This window comes from Gracilinanus agilis, chromosome 3, assembly GCF_016433145.1.
Source record: "Gracilinanus agilis isolate LMUSP501 chromosome 3, AgileGrace, whole genome shotgun sequence".
NCBI classification, from domain to species: Eukaryota; Metazoa; Chordata; class Mammalia; order Didelphimorphia; family Didelphidae; genus Gracilinanus; species Gracilinanus agilis.
Window position 1 is genome coordinate 101,910,736 of NC_058132.1, and position 24,428 is coordinate 101,935,163.

At 35.7% G+C, this 24,428-nt stretch overlaps 1 protein-coding gene across 1 annotated transcript in view; it reads right to left on the bottom strand.

The window, feature by feature from the left end:
* Positions 1–23,934, bottom strand: part of NARS2 (asparaginyl-tRNA synthetase 2, mitochondrial) — a 170,117-nt gene extending 146,183 nt beyond the window's left edge. Inside the window, exons 1-4 of the mRNA XM_044668187.1 lie at positions 23,522–23,934; positions 21,959–22,068; positions 15,337–15,457; positions 8,908–9,048 (exon numbers count right to left, since the gene is read on the bottom strand). Coding sequence (XP_044524122.1) covers positions 8,908–9,048; positions 15,337–15,457; positions 21,959–22,068; positions 23,522–23,686 — 537 coding nt within the window. The 5' untranslated portion in view covers positions 23,687–23,934. The remainder of the gene's footprint in view (positions 1–8,907; positions 9,049–15,336; positions 15,458–21,958; positions 22,069–23,521) is intronic.
* Between the last annotated feature and the right edge of the window lie 494 nt (positions 23,935–24,428).

Below are 24,428 nucleotides of genomic sequence, written 5' to 3' on the forward strand. Positions count from 1 at the left end.
ACACAGTATTGACTCCAAGATGGAAGGTAAGGGTTTAAAAAAAAAAAATATATATATATATATATATAAAAATCAGAAAATATTTTTAAAAATAAATAAAAATACAATAAAACATAGATAACATTATATTTTAAACCTAAGGCAATGTTTGGTCTTCAGGGATTCTTTACTGATTAGTAACTCACATTTCAATTTTAGTTTGATCTCACTGACTAAGCCATATCTGTAGTTTCAGAAATGAGAAAGGCCTCACAAAAAAGGATGAGAAAGGAGAAGTGACTTGTCCAAGTGAACCAAGCTAACTAAAGTCACAACTGGTAACTGGTAAAGGACCTGCTTGTACAAAAATATTTATAGTTGCTCTTTTTTGTGGTGGCAAAGAATTGGAAACTAAAGGGATGTCCCTCAATTGGGGAGCTGAACAAATTATGGTATATGATGGTGATGGAACAGGATGATTTCAGAAAGGTGATGGAACAGGATGATTTCAGAAAAGCTGAACTGAAGCAAAGTGAAATAGGCAGAATGAGGAGAATATTATACACAGTAATTGCAATGTTGTGGAATTATTGAATGTGATAGATTTTGCTAATAACAGCAATACAGTAATCCAGGACAATTCTGAAGGACTAATAAAAAAGAATGCTATTCATCTTCAGAGAAAGAGTTGTTGGAGTAGGAAAGCAAATGAAAACACATGATTTATCACTTATTTGGGTATGTTTTTGGAGTTTTGGTTTTATAAGATTATAGACTTACAAAAATATGGAAATTTAAAAAAAAATTTGAAAATATATAAAGTCATAGCTGGGATTAGGACCCAGGTCTATTTCCCAGGCCAATACTTTCATTTAAATCCACTGTGATATATATATATATATATATATATATATATATATATATATATATATATATATATATATATATATACACATATACACACACACACACACACACATATGCATGTATGTATGTATTTTGAAACAACCAACACTTAAAAAAAAACTAAACAAATACTCTGAGAACATATATTTCCCAGAATACAAATTGTAAATTGTAAACAGAAACCAGTAATGTGCCCTTTAACTTTACAATACAGTATTTAAGAGTAATAATGATATAACCACTTCTGCCACCATAGGATGACTTTATTTACTACATTAATGCAACCAATGTATATTATTTTTCTAGTTTTGCCTACTTTTGCTCTGATATGTCTTCCCATGTTTCTCTGAATTCTTCACATTTATTCTTCTATACAGTGGAATCAGTCCATTAATTCATATAACATAATTGGCTTGTTGTTGTTGAATCACGTCTGACTCTACATGACCCTGTGGACCATAATATGCCAATACCAGCAATTCATGTTTGTTTGTTTTTTTTTATACTGGAGTGGTTTACCATTTTTTTGCTTCAGTGTATTAAGGCAAATAGAGGTAAAGTGACTTGCCCAAGGTTACACAGCCAGTGAGTGTCTTGGGCTAGATTTGGCCTCAGGAAGATGAATTTTCCTCACTCTAGGCCCAGCTCTCTTCTATTGGGCCACCTAGTTGCCTCTATAATTGGTTTAGTCATTCTCTAATAACTGGATACATGTTTTGAGTTTATTGTAATTTTGAATACTTTTCAGGTTGTTATTGATAGTTTATATTTCTACTTTTTCAAACTATTCCTATCCTTTGTGTTTACTTGTCTCCTGGAGAGTGAGGTAAGGGAGGTGGTGAAAAGAAATGGTTTCCATGAGGCCTCTTTCACTTGCCAGCGCCTCAAGGTGATTTGCAAGAAGTTTACCATCACAGTCTATGTCCTTGAACAAAAAAGTCTCCAAAAGAAAAAGCATTAGAAATGTAGTCAGAAGATATGGGCCCAATCTTCATATGACAGTGGTTTTATGATTCTGATGATTACTAAAGTCTTCCTGAACCTTGGTGCTCTCATCTGTACACAGGAATCATAAGACTTGCTTCTCTACCTTACAGGGTTGTTATGAGGAAAATGTTTTGTAAACCTTAACAAAAGGTTTAGAACACCACAATAATGTTAGTTATTATAACTGGGGAACCGTATGTGTATACATTAAATCACTAAAAATAAAAGCAGGTGTATGATAAAGTTGTCCATGTTATTGAGGGTATGCAAAGTGATCAATGGGTGTCATGTCATTCAGGAAACTGTATGTTCCAGTGATATGAACCACTAAAAGATAGAAAAATTTGTAGAGTGAAGAAACAAATAGGCAATGAAAAAGTCAGAAATGATTTATAAGAAGACACTAGCATTAAACTGATAGCAATGAATTTCACATACAGAGACTTCCTTTTGCCTGAAGGAAGAGCCTGAACATCAATGGCTAGATGCATCCATTACAGTGGCGCCCAGCACAACATTGCAGATCAAAAGTCTGACAATATTTCCATTAGTGAACCACAAAAGCTACCCTAAGGTAATGCTAGCGCACTGAAAACCCAGCAACCTCACGGTTATGTTCTTCTCCTTCTGACTGGGGATAAAGATAAGTCACAGACTATTCAGGAATATTAAACTGTATCAGGGTAAGGCAAAAGCATGAATTCACACTACAAAAAAGATACAATATAGTGTCATCCTATGACATTAGTGTGAAATAAATATATGAAATGATACAAATTTTCAACTACAGAACTGAGGAAAATGATGATGTCTCTGTATTTACTAGTATTTCCTCTGAGAACAAGGATCTTTTGATTTCTCCCTCCAAAATAAAGTGAATTCAAGTATTTAAAATAAAAAATCACTTTGCCCAAGATGTAACTTGGTAAAATATTAAGAGAAGAACCTTGAGCCTCAGAAAAATATTTAAATGGTACTAAATATGAGTGCTACATGCCCAGTATTACTATAAGAAGTACATTTTGAAGAACCAATGAGATATAATCAATAATATTGCTGCATAAAATTTTTGTCTCCTGGGAGGAATTATGGATATGAATCATTTATTTCATATAAAATACAATCACCTATGAGCTCAAGTATAGTAAACAAAGTGAAGAATCCAGAGGAAAGAAAAGAAAGGGGAAATGTTAAAGCAAAACATAATTTTAAAATTCATCAATGTGCAAAGTCATAAGAAAAAATTTCTTTATAAATCCATAAGTAATGGGAATCACTTACTATCCCTAGGTTCTCCTGTTATGTTGGGAACTCTGTGTTCCCTTTATTTATAGCAGCAGAATACAAGCTCTGGCATATCCTACTGACCAAATTATGGATCCTTAAAGTAAAAAAGAGGTGTCTATAGAGTTTAATCATCAAATATTCTTTATTTTAGCAAGGGTCAAAAAACTTCAAGACCTGAAGACTAGGGACAGCTAGATGACTCAGTGGACTGAGAATGAGACCTACAGTTGGGAGGTCCTGGGTTCAAATCTGTCCTGAGACACTTCTTAGCTATATGACCCTGGGCAAGTCACTTAGCCCCCATTGTCTAGTCCTTACCACTCTTCTGCCTTGGAACCAATACTTGGTTAAAAAAAAAAAGAGAGAGAGACTCTAGGGCCATTGGTAAAGATTAAAAGGTATCCAGATGCCATTGGCAAATTGTAGGCACCACCAGGGGAAAAGGATTAAAAAAAAATGAAGAAAAAGATAACTTGAGAGGAAAAAGAAAAAGAGGTAAAGAGGAATATCAGAGAGAGAAAGGAAAAAGGGAACATAAGTGTTTATGCCTGGCAGGGAAAGACCTTTAAAACAGAGAAAGACCTTGGTTGGCTACCAAGAACACAACTAAGAATCATACTAGGGGAAAAAAAGGGGTATCTGAGGAGCCAAAATCATTTTAGCATTCACATATTTTACTCAAAGGAGAGCTTATTTAAATTCTACTCAGAGGTTACTTATTCATATTTTAGACAAAATTCTTTCTGGGTTCCAAGCTAGATGCAAAAGGTAAGTTTTAGAGGGACAGCTGGGTAGCTCAGTGGATTGAGAGCCAGGCCTAGAGATGGGAGGTCCTGGGTTCAAATCTGGCCTCAGACACTTCTCAGCTGTGTGACTCTGGGCAAGTCACTTGACCCCCATTGCCTACCCTTACCACTCTTCTGCCTTGGAACCAATACACAGTATTGACTCCAAGACGGAAGGTAAGGGTAAGTTTTGGAAACAAATTCTACTGTACAATCATTGATCAGTTTACTTCCATAAACAAGAATCTATGTTAAGAGAAACAGTTCCTGTTCCCAAGAAGTTTAATTCTCCTAGGAAAGATATGCACACAAATAAGTATGATACAAAGTAGCATGTAAAAGCAAAAAAACAAATCCAAAGAAAGTACCATAGGAAACTCTGAGAAAAAGAGATCACACTCAGCTGGAATAAATAAAGGAAAACTTCATAGAGAAGAAGGCACCTGAGTTGGGCTTTAAAAGGAGAAAATTATTTCAACAGGTAAGTATTATTATTAAGTAGTTTATTTTAAAAGTTTTGTTATGTATATATCTATTTACCTGTAGTATTCAATATGTACTGTAAAATCTATTGTCTTCTTTCCTAAATATCTTAAATATCTTAAAACTAAATTTGTCAAGAGGACTGTTATAAGACTGCAGGTTACTACCACCTAGTGGCTAAAGAACTGTATGCATGTTTCTAAAACAGCAGATGCCATATGGGAAGAAAGATTATTTTTAGACCTTAACCAAAATTTTTGTGTTTGTGTGCTTCGAGAAATTGCTGCAAATCCATATGGCAGGCAGGAGAGACAGAGTGAATGCATGTCAAAAGATCTTCTGAAACTAGAAGTGACAGTGCCTCATGTGAATTTTTATTCTGGGTGATTAAAAAGGTTTTCTCTTCAGATTGCATATAATGTCACACCTCTAACAATGCCTGACATAGCTTATTAAAGAAAGAGTCCTACATTATCCTATTAAGGTTGCAATTAGGCTGGGTTAAGAACTCAATATTTGACAAAAACTGCTTGGAAAATTGGAAAACAGTATGGCAAAAATTAGGTTTAGATCAATATCTCACACCCTATACCAAGATACGGTCAAAATGGGTATATGGGTTTAAATATAATGAGATGAGTAAGTTAGGTGAATGTAGAATAGTTTACCTGTCAGATCCATGAAGAAGGGAAGAATTTATGACCAAACAAGAGATAAAGAACATTTCAAGAAGTAAAATGAATAATTTTGATTATATTAAATTTTAAAGTTTTTATACAAACAAAACCAATGCAACCATTATTAAAATGGAAGCAACAAACTGGGGAAAAAATTTATAACAAATTTCTCTGACAAAGGTCTAATTTATTAAATATATAAAAAACTAAGTCAAATTTATAAGAATCCAAGTCATTCTCCATTTGATAAATGGTCAAAGGAATAGGAAATTTTCAGATGAAAAAAATCAGTTACTAATAACCATATGAAAAAATGTTCCAAATCCCTCTTGATTAGAGAAATGCAAATTTAAACAATTCTGAGGTACCACTTTATACCTATCAGATTGACCAATATGACAGTAAAGGACAATAATAAATGTTGGAAGGAATGTGGCAAAATTGGGACACTAATGCATTGCTGGTGGAGTTGTGAATTGATTCAACCATTCTGGAGGGTAGTTTGGAATTATGCCCAAAGGACTATAAAAGAATGCATACCCTTTGATCCAGCAATACCACTACTAGGTGTGTATCCCAAAGAAATTTTTTTTAAAAATGGCAAAGGACTTGTTTGTACAAAAATACTTATGGGTACAGTTTTTGTGGTGGCAAAGAACTGGAAACTAAAGGGATGTCCCTCAATCAGGGAATGGTTTAACAAAATGTGGTATATGATGGTGACAGAATACTATTGTGCTATAAGGAATGTTGATCAGGATGATTTCAGAAAAAATTGGAAAGACCTACATGAAATGACAAAGAGTGAACAAAGCAGAAGCAGGAGGACATTATACACAGTAAGTGAAATATTGTGGAATGATAAAATGTGATAAATTTTGCTACTAACAGCAATACAATGATCTAGGACAATTCTGAGGGACTTATGAAAAAGAATGCTACCCTCCTCTAGAGAAAGAACTGTTGGAGTATGCAAACATATGATTTGTCACTTGTTTATTTGGGTATATGATTTGGGGTTTTGGTTTTATAAGAGTATTCACTTACAAAAATGAATAATATGGAAATATATTTTGATATAACCCAGAATGAATTATTTGTCAACTCTGGGAAGAGGGAAGGAAGAAGAGAGGGAGACTATATGAATCCTATAATTTTGGAAAACTTATGTGGAAATTTGTTATTAAAATAAAATAAAGATAAAATATCTTTTTAAAAGAATTATACCTTAACAAAAGATTTTTAACCAGAGGTCCTTTGAACTAATTTTTAAAAATATATATTTTGTTAACTATGAGCAGATGAAACATTTTTCTGATAAGGAGCCCATGAGATATGACAGACTGCCAAAGGACTCTATTATACAAAGAAGATTCAGAACCACTGCCTTAGGAGATGATTTAATGAATTAACCTGACCAAAAGAATTCGTATTGTAGTCAACCTTCTAGTGATGAGCCTTTCTGAAGTTAGCTAGACTAGTCCTCAGAGATGGTTGGTGAATCATCTTGAAAAGAAAATAGTAATCACAAAAAAAGCCAATACTGAATCATCAAGAACAGGTCTAATTGGATTAATCATATTTCCTTTATTGACAGTATGGCTAAAGAAGTAGACCAATGAGATTCTATAGCTACAGTTTACTTGGATTTTAGTGAAGCTTCTGATAAAGCATTTCATGCTTTTCTAAGTTTGTCAGATAGCAACCTTACTGGAGATTTATTATGGGCCTATCAATGTGTAAAGTACTGGAGACACAATGAAACAAATATGTAGTCCTTACTCTCAAGAAGTTCACAGTCTCAGGTAAAAGATGGAAAGATATGGGCCAGACAACAGTAGAATTAGATTGATTAAGGCTGGACTCAAACAGCAGGGATTAAAAATTCAATCAATAAAAAAGCATTTATTAATGCTTTATGTATTGTTAATTATAACACCTTCTGGAGGCTGCAGATACAAAGACAAGTTTTAAATCACACAGTCCCTATTCTCAAGAAATACATATTCTACCAGGAGAGATAATATACATATATATATATATACATATGTGCATATCTATATGTCCAAGCAAACTTGGAAGGAGGCATCCAGTTGTCCCAAAGATCTGTGCTTGACCTAGTGATATTAAAATTTTCAAACAATGATAAGGTGATAAGGATAAAGGCACAGACTGCAACCTTATTAAATTTGCAGTTGACACAAAGGTAGAACTAATAGCTAACACACTGGATGACAGAATGAGTATACCCCAAAATCTTGACAGGCTAGAAAACTGACTTGAATCTATTAAGGCAAAATTAATAGGGATATTTAAGAAATCAACTTTGCAAATATAAAGTGATAAAGGAATAGTTGGACAGCAGTCTGAAAAATATCTGTGGGTTTTAGTGGACTTCAAGGTCAATAAGAGTTACCCGTGTGACATGAAAGCCACAAAAGCTAATGCTACCTTGAATAGCAATAAATGAGGCAGAGCTTCCAGAGATAAGGAGGTGGGAGTTCTTTTGTATTCTGCTCTGGTCTGACAGATCTGGCAGATTGTGTTCTGTTTAGGGCATCACATTTAAAAAGAGACAATGATAACCTGGAGAGTATCTAGAGAAAGGCAACCAGGGTGGTGAAGGATCTCAAGTCTAGGCCACATGGGCCATCAGGTGGTTAAAGGAACTGAGTATATTTAACTTAAAGATGAAAAAGCTCAGGGTGGGACAAAATAGGACAAAAATTTGAAAAATTGTCTTATTGAAGAAGGATTATTTGTTCTGCCTGGCCCTACAGGGAACAACTAGAACAATGAGTAGAAAATACAAAGAAGGAAATTGAAGATTGGTGGCAGGAAAAACTTTCCAAGAATGAGAAGAGAGTCATGTGAAAGAGGAACAGGATGCCTAAGGAAAAATGGAATTCAACTCACTTAAGGCCATCAAGCCAAGGTTGGATGATCACTTACTGGGTATGTTGTAGTGGGAATTCTTTTTCAGATGAGATGACTGGTGAGGTTCCTTACAACTCTGAAATTGTGAGTCTGAATCAGAAGTCATGGATTCAAGTTCTGCTTCTGCTATTAGTTTATATATATATATATATATAAAACCTTGTACAAGTCACTTAACATGCCTAATTCTACTTTCTTATCTCTAAAACAGGGATATTTCCATTTGTTGTGGGAATCAAATTAAATAATACATCTAAAATGCACTATAAATTTAATACACTATATAAATGCAAGTGGTTATTATTAGTAAATAATATCAAGTCGAGCTAAAAAGCATTCATTAAAGTACCAGGAACTGGGCTAGGCACTGGGTATCCAAAGCAAGGCAAAAATAATCCACACCCTTAAGGAGCTCACATTTTAACGGGGAAAACAACATGCAAACAACTATGTTCAGACAAGATACAGAGAGAGAGGGTAAATTGGAGGTAATCTTGGAATGAAGGGACAGAGAATAGGAAAGAGAGACTGAGAAAAGCCTGTTGCAGAAGGTAGGAACTGAACTCTGAGTCTTGAAAGAGGGAGAGTATTCCAGGTATGGAAGACAGCCAGTGAAAAGGCATGTAGATGTAATTGGGGTAATGAGCAAGTAGGAGTATGATGATGTCATGTCCAAGCAAGAGCAATGAAGCCAGTGTAGTTAGATCACATGGCAGGGAAGACAGGAAAGGTAGGATGGGTTTTAAAAGCCAAATAGTGGATTTTATAATTGATATGCAGACTTTATGGATCAATTCAATAATACATTTTCACAGAAATGAGTAAAAAAGGAAGATCAACCAAATAAAAGAAGTAAAATAGTATACCTTGAAGAAAGAGTGTATAGCATCTGTGGCTTCACTGCGGATCCTCAGTATAGAGCCCAGGGCATTGATCCTACATCGAAGGTGAGGGTATTGTCGAATATATTCCAGAGGAAATCTCTCCTTGTATTTAATGGGGAATGTCTGCCAAAGAAGAGGAAAAACAAATGAGACAATGGAAAAGGGACTGCTATCATCAAATCAGTTCTCAGAACAGTTCAGAAGTGATGTCACTTCTGTTGTTCCAAACCAAGAAGACTGTTTTTTCTCTCTTCTTACAAAATAATTGATTGTAATCCCAATTCCTTGTTTTCTTTTTCTAGTGGGTCCCATACAAATTGTTGATGTTCATTATGGTGATAATCTAAAATATTCCTGGACATTCACCTACACTTCATACTCAACAACTGTTACAAATGGAACATTCTACCTGGCAATCTTTTAAAACTACTGCATGAAATGGTGTACACTACTGCAGACTTGAATTCTGTCTCTGAAAATAATTTTTCTGCCCAAATGCTACCACCAAACCATTCGGAATTCTGGTATTTACCATAAAAATACAAATTCTTTTGCCTGGCATTCAAGATTCTTTACAGCCTGACTCCAACTTTACTTTCTGGTTTTATTTTACAATATCCTCTTTCATGAACTATAAACTCCTGTTAAAATAGACTAGTTGTTCCTAGATCTCTTACCATCTCCTCTATCCATGCATTAAGACATACTGTTCCCTTTGACCAAAAGAAACTCACCTCCCTCTCCAATATATTGGAATATTGTGTTGCCAGATAATTTTTCTAATTTCTCCAGCTCTAGAATTGCTGTCCTATTAATATCTCCTATGCACATCATCATTTTCTTTTTTAAGAACAGGTTTTACTGATATCTCTTAACAAAAAAAAATTTTTTTAATTAAAAGGAGGAAGGAAACATAATTCAGCAACATCAATTAACATTGAAAAAGAATCTGATTTTTAAAAAATATTTCATTCCTTTGAACTCAAACCTCTGCAGAAAAGAAGAGGAAGGTAAGTCTTCTCAGATCATTTTGGGGATCAAGGTAAGTCTTTATAACTTTTCAACATTCATTTTCATTTTTTTTGTTTTTTTTTTGGTCCCTTTCATATTGTTCTAGTTGGTTTTTTTTCTCTATTTACTTCATTTTCCATCAATTCATGTATGTCTTTCTATGCTTATTTGTATCATGTTTGTCATTTCTTATGGCATAGTAATATTCCATTACATTCATAGACCACAATTTATCTAGCCATTTCTCAATCGATGAGCATCTACTTTGCTTTCAGTTCTTGGAAAAAAGCACAAAAAGTGCAGCTATAAATATTCTGTTGTCTATGGAGCCTTTTTTTTTTTCTTTTGGTATTTGCCTAGCAGTGAAATGTCTCAGTCAAGGGGCTTACATTTAGTTTTTATTTGCATAATTCCAAAATGTTTTCCAGAATGGTTTTACTACTACATAGCACCATAAACAATGCATTTATAAGGTTTTCTTTCTTCACATCCTCCAACATTAACTTTCCATTCCTTTGTCAGTTTACTGGATATGAAGCAAAACCTCAGGGTTCTTTGGATTTGCTTTCTTAGAGGGAATGATCAAAGAGGGCCCAATTCTTAGATCATGTATGTTCTATCTAGTATTAACCTATGTGAAAGGATGCTGTTTGTTTGAGGGAAAGTGTGATATGATAGAGAGGTACTTGCCCTTGATGCTTCAGACTGTGTAGGTATAAATCCTTTTAATTAGCTTCCGAGCTGGAGCTTAGTGTGTAAATGAAAGTCTTGAACAGATAAAAGTTTTGTCTTTTTCCTAGAGGTTTTCAAGTGATGAAGAAGAATTGCTGAGGGCCTCCTGGGAAAGGGCCTCAGACTCTTTTGCTCACCTGGATGCTCTGAATCCATGTTACCTCTTCTTCTGTCTCAGTTGTGTATACTGTATTTCCCACCCCACCCCTAGTAGATTATAAATTCCTTGAGGGCAGAGATTATCTTTCTTTTTATTAATTGTATCCTTGGTGCCTACTGTAGTGTCCACCTCATAACAGGTGGTTAATAAATGTTTACTGGATCAGTTTGGATTGGTCTATTTGTTCTTTCCTGATCTTGTGAAGGAATGCCCAAAACAGAATAGACTAGATTATGATCTTGTAAGCTTTGAGAGGCCAGAAAGCAACTAGAAGTGCAGTAACTTAGGTCCATAACAGAACCCTAGCAGCCAATCTTTGGGGAATTCAATTCTGAGGAGCAACTGGGTTGACCCAACACAGCAGTAAACAGACCTGGCAGCCAAGATACCTTTTCCTACAACAAAGGAAGTGACTTTCCCACTGGCTATGCTGTACCCAGAAATGAATTTTGTGAGATTATTGGTAGCCATCACTTGATGTTTGAGGCCACTTTTTCCAGGAACCAAAGGTGGTCAAAGGGAAAAGGATCCTGGTTTCAAAGTACTCCACTGGTACTTCAGTTCTTACTATATTTTCTCAGTAAATATCCCTTTGTAAAAGCTAACTGATGTTAATTAGTTAACTGGTAATAGGAGAGATCAGTGGCCAAAAAGATATTGGATTTTGTAGCAGCAAAGAGAAACTATGGGGTTGCCTTTAAATTGGAGAAATGCTGAACAAATTATAGTATAGGAATGTGATAGAAATTACAAATTATGCCATAAAAAAATCATGCTTCAAAGAAACCAGAGAAGACTTATATGAGGAGTTTATGCAGAAAGAAGCAAACACAGTCAAAAGGCCAATTTATATACAACAATATAAAGACAAACAAGTTTGAAAGATTTAAGGACTCTTATCAGCAAGATGAAAAACCAACATTCCACAGAATCAATGAAAGATGAATGTTACCCATCTCCTGACAGAGAGATAATGGATTCAGAGTGCAGAGAGAGACATATATTTTTTTGGGGGGAATGACCAATGTGGGAATTAGTTTTGCTTAATTATGAATATTTGTTATGCAGAATCAAGCTTTGTTTTGACTTGGTTTTTCTTTTTTCCAAAGGGAGGTGGGCTAGAAGAGAAAAAATGTTTTTATTTATTGAAAAAATTAAGTTAAAAATTCATATTGGGGCTATAATCACTACTAGTAGACATTGAGGGAAATACAGCACATGAGGACTTTAAAGCAACTTTGTTAGATTATTCTTAGAATCTCTGCGGTGGGCACTAGTTCTGCTATGAGGACCCAGGTGGCGAGTGCTAGAGGGAATCTACAGAATGGGCCCGCAGATTACATATCCTACCTTAGTGACTTGGAACATTCTTTCATATGGTCATTTGAAACATTTTTCTAACTTATATTGAAGTTATCTGTGTATGTATATCAATCTCCCTTCCTGCCCCATCTCTCCTAGAAGATAGAGTCTATATATCAGTTTTTACCTGCATCCCCCCTTGCCTAACAGTGCCTTGTACAAAATCAGTGATAAACCCTTGTGACCTGAAACAAAACTTCCTGCTTTATTTCACCAGGCAAAAGGAACACACAAATATATTTTCAGTCAAAAATATGCAAAAATGTATATATGCTTCAGTATTTTAAGGACCTCTAAATTCATTAATTCTTCTACCTATGTGGATGGTTTACCACCCTTAGTAGAAAAGTGTTGTTAAAAAATCTTAGTAAAAAGTGTTCTTGGGGGCAGCTGGGTAGCTCAGTGGATTGAGAGCCAGGCCTAGAGACAGGAGGTCCTAGGTTCAGGTCCGGCCTCAGACACTTCCCAGCTGTGTGACCCTAGGCAAGTCTCTTGACCCCCATTGCCCACCTTTACCACTCTTCCACCTAGGAGCCAATACACAGAAGTTAAGGGTTTAAAAAAAAAAAAAGAAAAAAGTGTTCTTGAATAACAATGGATAGAATTTCTTTTACTCCCAAACCAAATTCCTGGTGATAAGTCTTTCTTAAGTCTGGCCCATGGATAAAAGACATAAAGTCATGTAATGATTTGAAATCTTCCCAGCTTGGTAGGCATGTCAGAACCTGTCCTAAATTAGCATAGCCTTCAACAAATACATCATAATGAACCACTAGAGTGCATAATTTTACACAGTAAAGTAAAAATTTCCATGGAAACACAAAAGCAAAATAAAGGAATTTATTAAAATTATTACATCTGTAATTTGTTTCCTTTTGGCTTGTCTTCCCCCCCCCCCCCACAAACTATAGATACATGCGTGCTTCCATGGTTACATTAATGGTGGATGGGAGTGTCTGGGTCTGTGTGCATTGGTGTATGTTGTGAAGAGTGAATCAAATTTTCTGTCTCTATCAGCAACTTTTAAGTTAATCAATGAAAAATCTAAGTACCCCTACGTAGTACCTTACCAGTCACTAAGTATGAGAGTTCACAAGTCACTTGCTAGAGTGGGTGACAACTCCAGAAGCCACTGTCCACTCCCTGGGCAGTGCTAAGCAAATTGAAAGACTGCAATTGGTTCCTGTAAAGTGGGGGAGCGACAGGAAGTGACATTGAGAAAACTGTTTTAAAAAGGTCAGCTTGGAGATTCAATCCCTCACTCTGTGTTGGTAAGCTGGACTGGAGGAGGAGACTCTTTCCTTGGATCTTGCAGTGGTGAGTGGAGTGATTCCTTCCTTGATTCTTCGGTGAGGAGATCCTCTCTGCTCGGTGTGGAGACCCTTTCTGTTCATTGGCACTCCGGTAGGACACTCCCTTTAACATGAGTTCTGGTGAGATTCTTGGCGATCTTATCCTCATGTGCACTGAAGGTTCTCAGTGGATTCTTCAGCATCTCCTGGCTCTTTGGATTTCAGCTTCCTAATTAGGACTTTGGATTCTGGTGAGATTCACTTTCAGATTCACATTTGTGGTCTGGAGACATTAGGATTAAACTTCAGATATTTGTAGCTAGGCAGTACTTTCTGTCTCTTTATCTACATTTTTCCACTTTCACTCTTTCCACCTCTTTGTAAATAAAGCTGCTAAAAGTCATTTTGACTTAAGCTGTAATATTTTTAAATTGGAAACTACAATATTACTTTAGAGTTCTCATATTTAGCATAAAACCTAATTTTAAATTCTTACAATGTTAAAGCAAAACCAAACTGAGCCCTTAGAAATGTGACTACATAAAGTAAAACCTAGGAGTAAAGATCCAGCCCTTCTCTAATGCCTATTTTCAAGTGGCACAATAGGGAAAGTAAAGAACCATTAGACATCAATACCAATATTAGCAAGGAAAAGATAACTCAAGAACTGAAAAATAAATGGCAAAAATCAAAAGAGCCATCAGATGAAAACAGAATGACAATTCAAAAAGAGAAGAAAAAAATTACTGATCATTATCCAATTTTCTGTGTGCTCCATATGTTCTTTTTTGGCAGTCTATTTTCCAGATGTCTCTGAACGCAATTTTATATAATTTGACCAGAATCTCTTGGCATATGATGTGCTCATTATATACAAAGCAATATGGCTGACACTAGGAAAAAAAACAACAAAGTATAGAGCTGATCTAAAACAAAGGCGTTATCTAAAATAGCTTGACATTTCCTCTTAGAAGGGAATTTTTGTAAAAAAAAAAAAATTTCCTCTCACCTTTTAAATAGTCTTCTTTGCATCAACTAAACTCTTACTTTAAATAATTAAATAGTCCTTCTTCCTGTTTGTTATTCCTAAAATATTAGATGATAAGGAGCAGCTGGGTAGCTCAGTAGATTGAGAGCCAGGCCTAGAAACAGATGGTCCTAGGTTCAAATCTGACCTCAGATACTTTCTAGCTGTGTGACCCTGAGCAAGTCACTTAACCCCTAGTCCCTAGCCCTCAACCACTCTTCTGCCTTGGAACCAATACATATTATTGATTCTAAGGTGGAAGGTAAGGGTTTAAAAATATATATATAGGATGATATTCCCTGCAGCATTCTATAAAACAAACATACAATTACGTATATAGAAGTTTAATGACCTCAGCCTTCATTATAGCAAAAACTGGAATAAAAGTTTACTAATAAAAGAAATTCCTTGTTATAAGAACTCCAGCTAAACTATAATTTCACATATAGGAAGAAAACACTCAGAATCAATTCCATGCATAAGCCTTCTACTTACCATACTTTGGGCATTTGTGAACACAAGAGCCTGAAAGAACTGGTCCAGCCCTTGCTGTTTCTGTTATTCAAGTTAGCTGGCACATCTGTCAAAGGGCTCGGTTTCAACAGTGACAAATGCTACAGAAATGCATAAGCAAATACAATTGGCTTTCCAACATTAATCTAAGGCTCCAATACCTAAAGTATTTCTGTTGCTCTCTCTGTATTCCTTAGGTTCCAAGTATCTTGTAGACAAGTGCATTAAAAGATGAGACATTGGAAAGCAGGCTGCAAATGTTTTCAACATAATCTCTTAAACTGATCATATGACAAGTTTCTCAAACAGCGTACCTGAGGATCACAACGTCCAATGACTTCAATTTTGTCTGCCTTCAGTTCCACGTTTTGCTTTTTATAAGGACTTTTTACCAGTATCCCTTGGATTTCTACAGAACTCCCAAAAGTCAGATCACTAAAACAGCAACAATGAAGAGAGGATCATTTTTACTATATGTGATACATCTGTTACTGAAACCTTACAATCAAAGCACTAATCTTTTCTTAATAGTGGAAGTTTAAAAAATTTTCTTCAAATTGAGTTTTAACCAAAATCAAGATTTTCTATGGTCAGAGAGTAGAATACACAATAATCAAATCATGGATTATAGTTCACTGCTTCTACCTCCTCCTCTTTCCATCTAATAAATAAGGCCAAGAGAACAGATAATAAGTGAAGCTCTAAAATAAAAATCAGAGACCAAGGTTTTCATGAGTGTGTAACAGAAAGTATTTCAAAGATATCTGTGTCTGAGGCTGAATTTAAATTCAAGTTTTCCTGACTCTAAGCTTAGCAATCTAACCACTGTATATGCAACTGCAATCTCTGTGCTAGCTTTGTATTCTATTTCCTCAAATCATCTTTTTCTTCTTTTTATCCAGGTGTTCTAGAGCATACTCCAACGACAAAATTACATTTATTTCTCTCTTTATTGACATTCACACAAATACATATTTCTCTCTTCTGTTCTAGTAAGGATTTGCTCAACCACTTCTTCCATGGAAAAATCTTCTAAACAGTACACAGCTGTTTGGTAAAGTAACTTACTGCTCCAAAGACAAACTCAGCTCCCCTGGACATCGACTTTATTGGTCCAACTATTTGAAAGATGATAATGTAAAAAGATCTCTTGCTTGGTCTATGGAGAGTTTCTTATGGGGTATTACTTAGTTTTCCTCTTTTAGCTTACCTGACTTCCAGCTACTGATGACATTTCAGGCAGCCTGAGTTTCTACCATAGTCAATCTTATCAGGCAATTCTTATGTATTGGCTACAATTATCAAGAAAGCTACAAAGTCAACTTATAAACTTCTTGACTTTTTTTTTTGACACCAAGTCCTCACCATAGCCTATGTGACTTTTTTTTAAACTTTTTTTTTTTTTTAATCCATGACATTGGCACTTATGGTTTACATTTTATGGTATTTATCTTTAAAAATGAGTCTTCTGAAAAGCTTTTTTTTCCCTCCTCTATAAAAACAAACTTTTGATAGATATTTATCATAGTAGTAAAAAGTGACATCTTTGAGGAAATAATTACTCTTTTGAAGACATTATCTTCTTAGTGACTTTAAGGAAAATTTGTAGTGCCTGAGGAAGAAAGGAAATAAACAAGAAAGGAAGGCCTAGTCTTTTAAACAACTTCTCCCTTCCCAAAACTGCCTCTTTCTTTAAAGGCCTAGCTTTCTATGGGCAGTGGTGACTGAAAAATAAAAAAAAAACAACTGCCCATTCATCATAGGTTGTCAGTTTCTTTCTCATAACATTGTATTTCAGTAAATGCTTTTTAGACTCCTAGAAATATTATTGCACCCACAGGAATGAGCAGTTGTCAGTAGTAGCCATTCAATTTGACAAATCTTGAAAGATCCTCTGTCACCGACTACTGGGTACATTCTGAACCCAGAAAGAAAGCATAGAGCTACTTTCATTATCAGGGACACAAACAGCTCCCTTAAGTAGCCCTTTGCAGAGACCTAAAATCATTAATCTATTCTTTTTGACCAATTACTGGACAGCATGTGTAGATCCTCACTCCTTGAAGGGCAGACATTTTTTTTTCATTTCTAAAGGATCCATTTTCCCTTCTCTTTAAGAACCTCACATATTACTTGGCTTTAAGTGGTCAATGATTCTTCTTTTTCTTCTCTTATTGTCTCTCCCCCACCTTCCAACCTCTCCAGACGAATAAGGACTTCTCTCTTTCTTTTCAGATTCTTTTACTTCTTTTTTCACAATATAACTTTCCATCCCTTTTTTTAAAAGAAACAATCCATTCTCCCTTACATTCTAATAATTAAGGACACACAATAAATAATATTATCAAACTTTTGTTATTTCTAGTTTTTAACAATTATCTAAAATAATAATGACCAAGAACAACATATTACTTTACTCTCTAAATGCAACTGTTATGGAATCAAAGAATGTGAAAGTTGGAAACTCAGAGGTCATCTAGTAACACCCATATATAAAAGGAATCCCCCTTGATGAACATCAGTCAAGTAGTCATCCAGTTTCTCTAGCTGAAGGCCTCCAAGGAAGAAAAAATGAGCAATGCTGACCCATGCAAACAGAAGATAACATCTTTTTCCAACTTCACTAGCTATGTTTTGACAATCGATGAACAGCATTATAAGCACCCTAAAAAAATTGTCCTTGGAATTCATACGATAGATTTATGAATCTGTACTTCTGTAATTAACTCAGTCTTAACTGAGTACTAATAAAGAATTCTTATCTACAGTGAAGATTATTAAAGAGAGGTTCTAGCATGCTACTGACAGTAAACATAGATTAATCATTTAGTATGTGCCAGACCTTGTACAAAGCTTGAAGAATGAAAAGTAAAAATAGTCCCTTCCTCTAAGGGGCTCACAGCCTAATGAGGAAGACAACTATAAACATACCCCCCCCCCCAAAAAAATCAGCATTTTATTGGGGAAAAAAAACAGAGAAACAAACAAAAATGTATCTGTACTTTGTAAAATACAGTATAAATTTTTTGAAAAGGTTTAGAAATTCCCATCAGAATCATAAACATTAGAGACTGATGAGAATTTTAAATCATCCAGTCCAGACCCCTGATCTTACATGTGAAGCTCAGACAGTTTAAGTAACTTATCACAATTTAATAAGTCAGGGACCTTACATATAAATCCAGATCTATTGTACTCTTTCTGCTTCACCACATTGCCTCTCCCATCCAGGCTAACTCTTTCATTTGAGAATAACTCAAGGATAATATTTTCCACTTTTAAAACATTCCTATAATATACAATATAAACTGTAAAATTGAACTATGTATGCTTCAATAAAAGTTTATTTTGGAAGCAAGTATTTTCTTTAATCAATAAGTATTTATTAAGCATTTACAAAGTATGAGGCACTGGGATACAAAGAAAGGTAAAAACTCAGCATCTCTACACCCAACACTCAAGAAAAATACATTTTAATGGGGGGGAGACTACATACAAATAATTATAATTGTACCAAATGTATACAGTAGAAATTTAAGAGATTACAATAGGAAATTTTTAAAGTAAAACTACAGAAATATAAGCTTGAATCATTCTTCAATTATTTTTTTTTTCTTTTAAGTACCTTCCTTTTAAACTCCCCAAACACCTGTACTCATTTGGGAAGCTGCCTTCCTTTTCATCAGGAATAAAACTAAATAATAAGAAGTACCAGCTTATGTTTATGTTAAGAGGTGAATTACAGAGTGCCAGACCTAGAGTCTGGAGGATCTGGGTTCAAATCTGATCTCAGACACTTCCTAGCAGTTGTAATAATGAAATTAAATCTGCCCTGCCCATCTTTAGACTTAATCATGAAAGGTGAGAACATCCCCACTTAATTAACAAGTTGGGAGGTCTGTGCTAGAGTGAATGATGAATCAGAATTTACTGACTGCCTCCTGGGCAGTCCTAAGAAAAACGGCTATTGTGATTGGACACATAAACTAAGAGGAAGGCACAGGAAGTGATGCAACAGAAGTCCCTTTAAAAGAGAATGACTACTTTCTGTAGCACTCTTCTTGTTCATGGCTTGGACTTGAAGGATCTCTGGTTGGGACTCTGAGACCTTGGTGAGTGAAAAAGGCTGACTGTTTACCTTAACTTCCCTGGAGGTAATAGCCTCCAGGAGGCCAGACTTGAATACAAATCTAGTTCCTTAAGTTAGATCTCTTACTCTACCCTCTTGTCATCTCTCTACTTCCACTCTCCTATATTTTGTAAATAAATTACTAAAATCATTTTAGGAACTGGTATTTATTCAGTTCCTTGGCAACCATACCTTTAAATATTAATATATCCAATCAAAAAACCCCTTTTTCCCCTCTTACACTGTGTGACTCTAAAAAAGTCATTTAACCCTGTTTACTTAGCCCTTGTCCTTCTGCCTTATACTTGTTATTTGGACAGAAAGTGAAGGTTTAGCAGGGGGAAAAAAAAGGTGAATTGGGCCAAACTGAAAAATATGTTCAGCTGAATCTGCAATGTGATATGATGTGATATAATAAAAAGAGTTTGGGAATCAGAAACTTGGTTTAAGTAAGCTGCTATTCCACACTCTTTGTAGTGGCAAAAAAACTGGAAAACAAGGGTATGCCCTTCAATTGGAGAATGGCTGAACAAACTGTGGTATATGTTCGTGATGCAATACTACTGTGCTCAAAGGAATAAACTGGAGGAATTCCATGTGAACTAGAAAGACCTCCAGGAATTGATGCAGAGTGAAAGGAGCAGAACCAGGAGAACATTGTACACAGAGACGGATACATTGTGGTAAAATCGAATGTAATGAACTTCTGTACTAGAAGTAACACAATGATCCAGGACAATTCTGAGGGACTTATGGAAAAGAACGCTACCCACATTCAGAAGAAGAACTGGAGTAGAAACACAGAAGAAAAACAACTGCTTGAACACATGGGTTGATTTGGACATGATTTGGGATGTAGACTCTAAACAACCACCCTAGTGCAATTATCAATAATATGGAAATAGGTCTTGATCGATGACACATGAAGAAACCAGTATAAATGCATGTATGCTATGGGGGGGGGGTTGTTGGGGGGCTGGAGGGGAGAGTAAGAACATGAATCATGTAACCATGGAAAAATTTTTCTAAAAAATGAAATTTTTTAAAAAAGAAAAAAAATATTTTTACCTAAACCAGCAACAAATAAACAAACAAACAAATAAATAAATGACTGAATAACCAAATAAATGAATAAATGAGCTGCTATTGATTTCCTGTTCTTACTACTTGCCATGGTCTCCCTCTTCATTCTCCATTTCTTGGCTTCCTTCAAGTATCAGTTAAAATCTCACCCTACTGTAAGAAGCCTTTCTTGATGCTCCCTAAAGTGGGTACCTTCCTCCTATTGATTACCTCCAATATACTGTGTATATATTTTGTATGTACACAGTTGTCTCTATCCTGTCATCCCCATTGGACAGTTAGCCCCTTCAAGGAAGGGACTATTTTTGCTTTCTTTTTTTTCATCCTTAGTGTTTAACACAGGGCTAGGCACATAAATGCTTAATATGTTATTACTGAATGATTATGTTAAGCCATTTAAATTTTCTCACCTTCAGATGACCTTTAATATACCCTTCCAGTTCTAAGTGCAATAATCTAATGCAACAGCTCATTTAATTCATTTCATCTTTTTAACTGCTTCTATGTGTCGGGCAAACAAAAATGATTATGATATAGTCTCTTTCCTAAGAATTTACAATCTAGTAGAGTACAGTAAGTGTACTGGGTTTGGAGTCAGGGAGAAAACTATGTTTATATTCCACCTCTAACCTATGTAACCTGTGGTAACACGTAATTTCACAGTTTCGTCAACTGTAACAGGATGCTAATACCACCTATGGTATGTATCTTATAAAGTAGTTACAAGACTCAAATGAGAATATGTAAAGTGCTCTCCAATCTTTAAAGCATGATATAAATTTCCACTATTTCTACAATTAACTATATTATGAAAGTATAATATGTAAAAGTAAAGCAATCCAAAGTATAACGAATCCTTCAAACTACGTAAATTATGAAACTTGCTGTTGTTGTGTATTGTCTGAATTTTAACCAATAAAGAATGAGGCCATTTCCCCAAGGATAAACTTCTTTATTCCCAGATGTATCTGCTAACAAAGAATGGATCTTTCACTAGCCTCCTAATGGAAAGACCCTGAGTGAGTCCTGACTCTCTCCTTTAAAAGGAAGCGTGACAGTTCATCCCTTGGTCCTTCCCTGGCAATACCCATTGGTGGATATTTGAAAGAGGAGGTGGACTTAGAGACCTTGACTCCTCCTCCCTCAGTACTTTACTACTGGGGAGGTGGGTCTTTGCCTAAACAAGGAAAATACCAGCATACCCTTTTTCTAGCCATGGGTTAAAGTTCAACATGGCTGATCAGCTTACCTTTAATCTTTTCAAAGTCTTAAAAGACAAAAGGTCCCAGCCCAGTTTGATTGGGGGTGTGGGACAGACATAAAATTAGGAATATTAGTTTGGAAGCAGGCTATTTTAGCCAGCCTGATCTTGGGAGGCAAAGGGGAAAATTATTTCACATAGAAATATTATGAATAAATAATATAATTCAATATCAATTTTCCTTACTTGGCATTAGAATGATTGCCAATAAATTCAACTAAATTAATTTTTCAGTATCAGTTCAATTCCTCAAATAGCCCTAGGCACATAATTCCAACACAATATGGTCCACTTTCAGTCCTGAGAGTAGGTAAGAAGGTATCAACACTACAAATTGTCATATTACACTGCTCTTCAAACCTCACAGTTCTATAAAGAAAGTAATTCATTTTCAAATCTCATGAAAAAGTTCATTAAAATGTCATTAAACAAAGTTCAAGGCACAAAACAATTTTTCACTCACCAACTGCCTAAACTTGGGTCTGCTACAATCTGCAAATGTTCCAAAGAAGATCCATCATTTATATGGAGGAATAAAACTTCCTTCTGGGATCGAACTGAGCGAACCCAGCCCTGAAGGAGAAGTAAAAAATGATTTTGAATGTGAGCTCAAAGAATATTTTAAAAATAAAATCAGGTACATAAAAAAATGCCACTCAAATTTAACAATTTCACAAGCATTTTTAGAGCAATTATTATACAAGACATTTGTTGGGGATTTAAAGACTAAAGGAAAAATAGTCACTGCCATGAAAGAGCTGAACTTCTACTGAAAAGAGAAAACATTTCTGCATAGAAGCAAACTCAAGATATTATATGAGGGAGGAAAGAACAGAAACCAAGAAGTTCAGGAAACACTTTCTATAGAAAATAGCATTTGATTTGGGCCTTGAAAGAATTAAAAGAGTCTAAGAGACAAAAAGTGAGATAGAAGTATATTCTAACCTATGTAAAAACAGATAAAAAGCCAAATAGCTTTTTCAACTCATATACTACCCAAAAGGATTAGGAGTGCAAAAACCCTAAATTCTCTGCAAAACTATGAATGTTTTCATAAATCTAAAATGAATAAGCATAAAAAAGTATAGCTAAACTTCACTAGATGTTACAGCATGCTCATAAATGAATAAAAATTTTTTAAATTTTGATCTTTGAAGAAATATGAAACCTATGGAAACATAAGACAGGGATGGGTGAATCATGCCTCTTGGCATATGAGACCAAGAATTCTGATTCAATGATTGCCAATTGAATTCACTTCTTTTTAAACAATAACAAATCTGCTGAAAACTATGTTGTCCTAGAACCAGGTAAGGGAATTTTTGAAAGAAGTTCATCTGATCCATATCTTTGTCCTTTAATACTATGAAAGTCTAGTTTGACCTTACAACTTATAACAATTAAGCTTTGGATCTGTTTTTTTAATTTTTATTTTTAATATTTTCCCATATTTACATGTTTCATGTTCTTTCCCTCTCCCCAAACCTCACTAACACCCCCTTAGCCACTGCACAATTCCACTTTTTGGGTCTGTTTTATAAACAATCTGAAAACATTAATTGAAATGAGGAGGAAGAATCTGAGGGGTGGTCAAGTATGGGTGCAAATGAGGTATACAGTTTTCCCATATAACCCTGTATTGACTTTGTTCATCTGTGTACTTGTTACAAGGGATGGGATATCAGTCATAAGTGGCAATAGCATATAGATTATTAAGACAAAAGAAATGGCGAAAGGTTAGGGTACGGGGTTGTTTTAAGCGCTCTATATTTCTATAACATACATATGCATAAACTATCAATGTTTTATTGAAAAGAAAAAACTGTGTATGGGTTTCCTTTTTCCCCCTATTTAACCAACACAGGTTTGTGAATATTAATGAAATACAAGACAAAGAAAATGGGAACCCATATAATTCTCGCACACAACCTGGTTTATGCCTTTTGAGGATAGGTCCAACTGGAGGGGCTGCGCCAGGAAAACAAGCAGGGGGCTAGAACAGCAGAATGAAAACACTTTCACCAACCTGCACTTTAACATTCTCCCCATTTGGGTTCTGGCTCACAAGGGCATCCCGGATGCTCACTTTGGGGGGCTGTGTGGGCCTAGGGCAAGGGACAGAGGTGCAGTAGGCGCGTAAGGTCCTGGGGAGCAGGGCTCGGGCAGCCCACATGGTAAAAAGGCCTTTCATTTCCCTCTTCTAGCCGGTCACTGGCTCAAGTGAGCCCTGAGGCCGCTCGGGGTTCCCATTCCGGCTACCCACACTCCAAGACTCCCTCACGGGCCAGTCCTCCAGCACACAGTCTGGACGCACGAACTGCACTCCAACCCCGCCCTCCCCCGCCCGGAAAGTGAAAAAGAAAGAAAGGGGTCTGCTGACAAGTCACCAGGAACCCCAGCAAGTTGCCTGGAGCCGAGGGAAAGTTAAAATTATCTCCCTTCAGATTCCTCAAGCCCTCTGCATGCCTCCGCTGCCGCGGCGTCACATCGCCACGCCAACGTCGGTGGTGACGTCACGACGCAGCAGCGTGGCCCAGCTTCCACCCCTATAGCTGAAGAGAGGTTGGACCAGGGCCAGAGAGAAGGATTGGACGTCTCCTGGGTGGCTGGCGTAGAAGGAACCTATTTGTCAATCATTCAATCTTGGCAAAAGGATTGGACAATCGGGAAAGGGTGTTCTCCCCTTCACTTCCAATCATTTCAACCAAAATTTGTTAGGGATACCTTGTAGGTCAGAGTTTAGAGGGAGCACTTTCCCCCTGTTTCTCAGAATGTAATTAAAGAATATTTTAAAGTGATTTCTTTTCTTTTTTTAGTTGCATCTTTAAAATTTTTCCTAAATTTAATTTATTTCCATTTAACAAAATTATTTCTCTCCCTCCCACCTCCCATTAAAAAAGAAAAAGAAGCTTGTGACCTGTTAACCCTCTTGC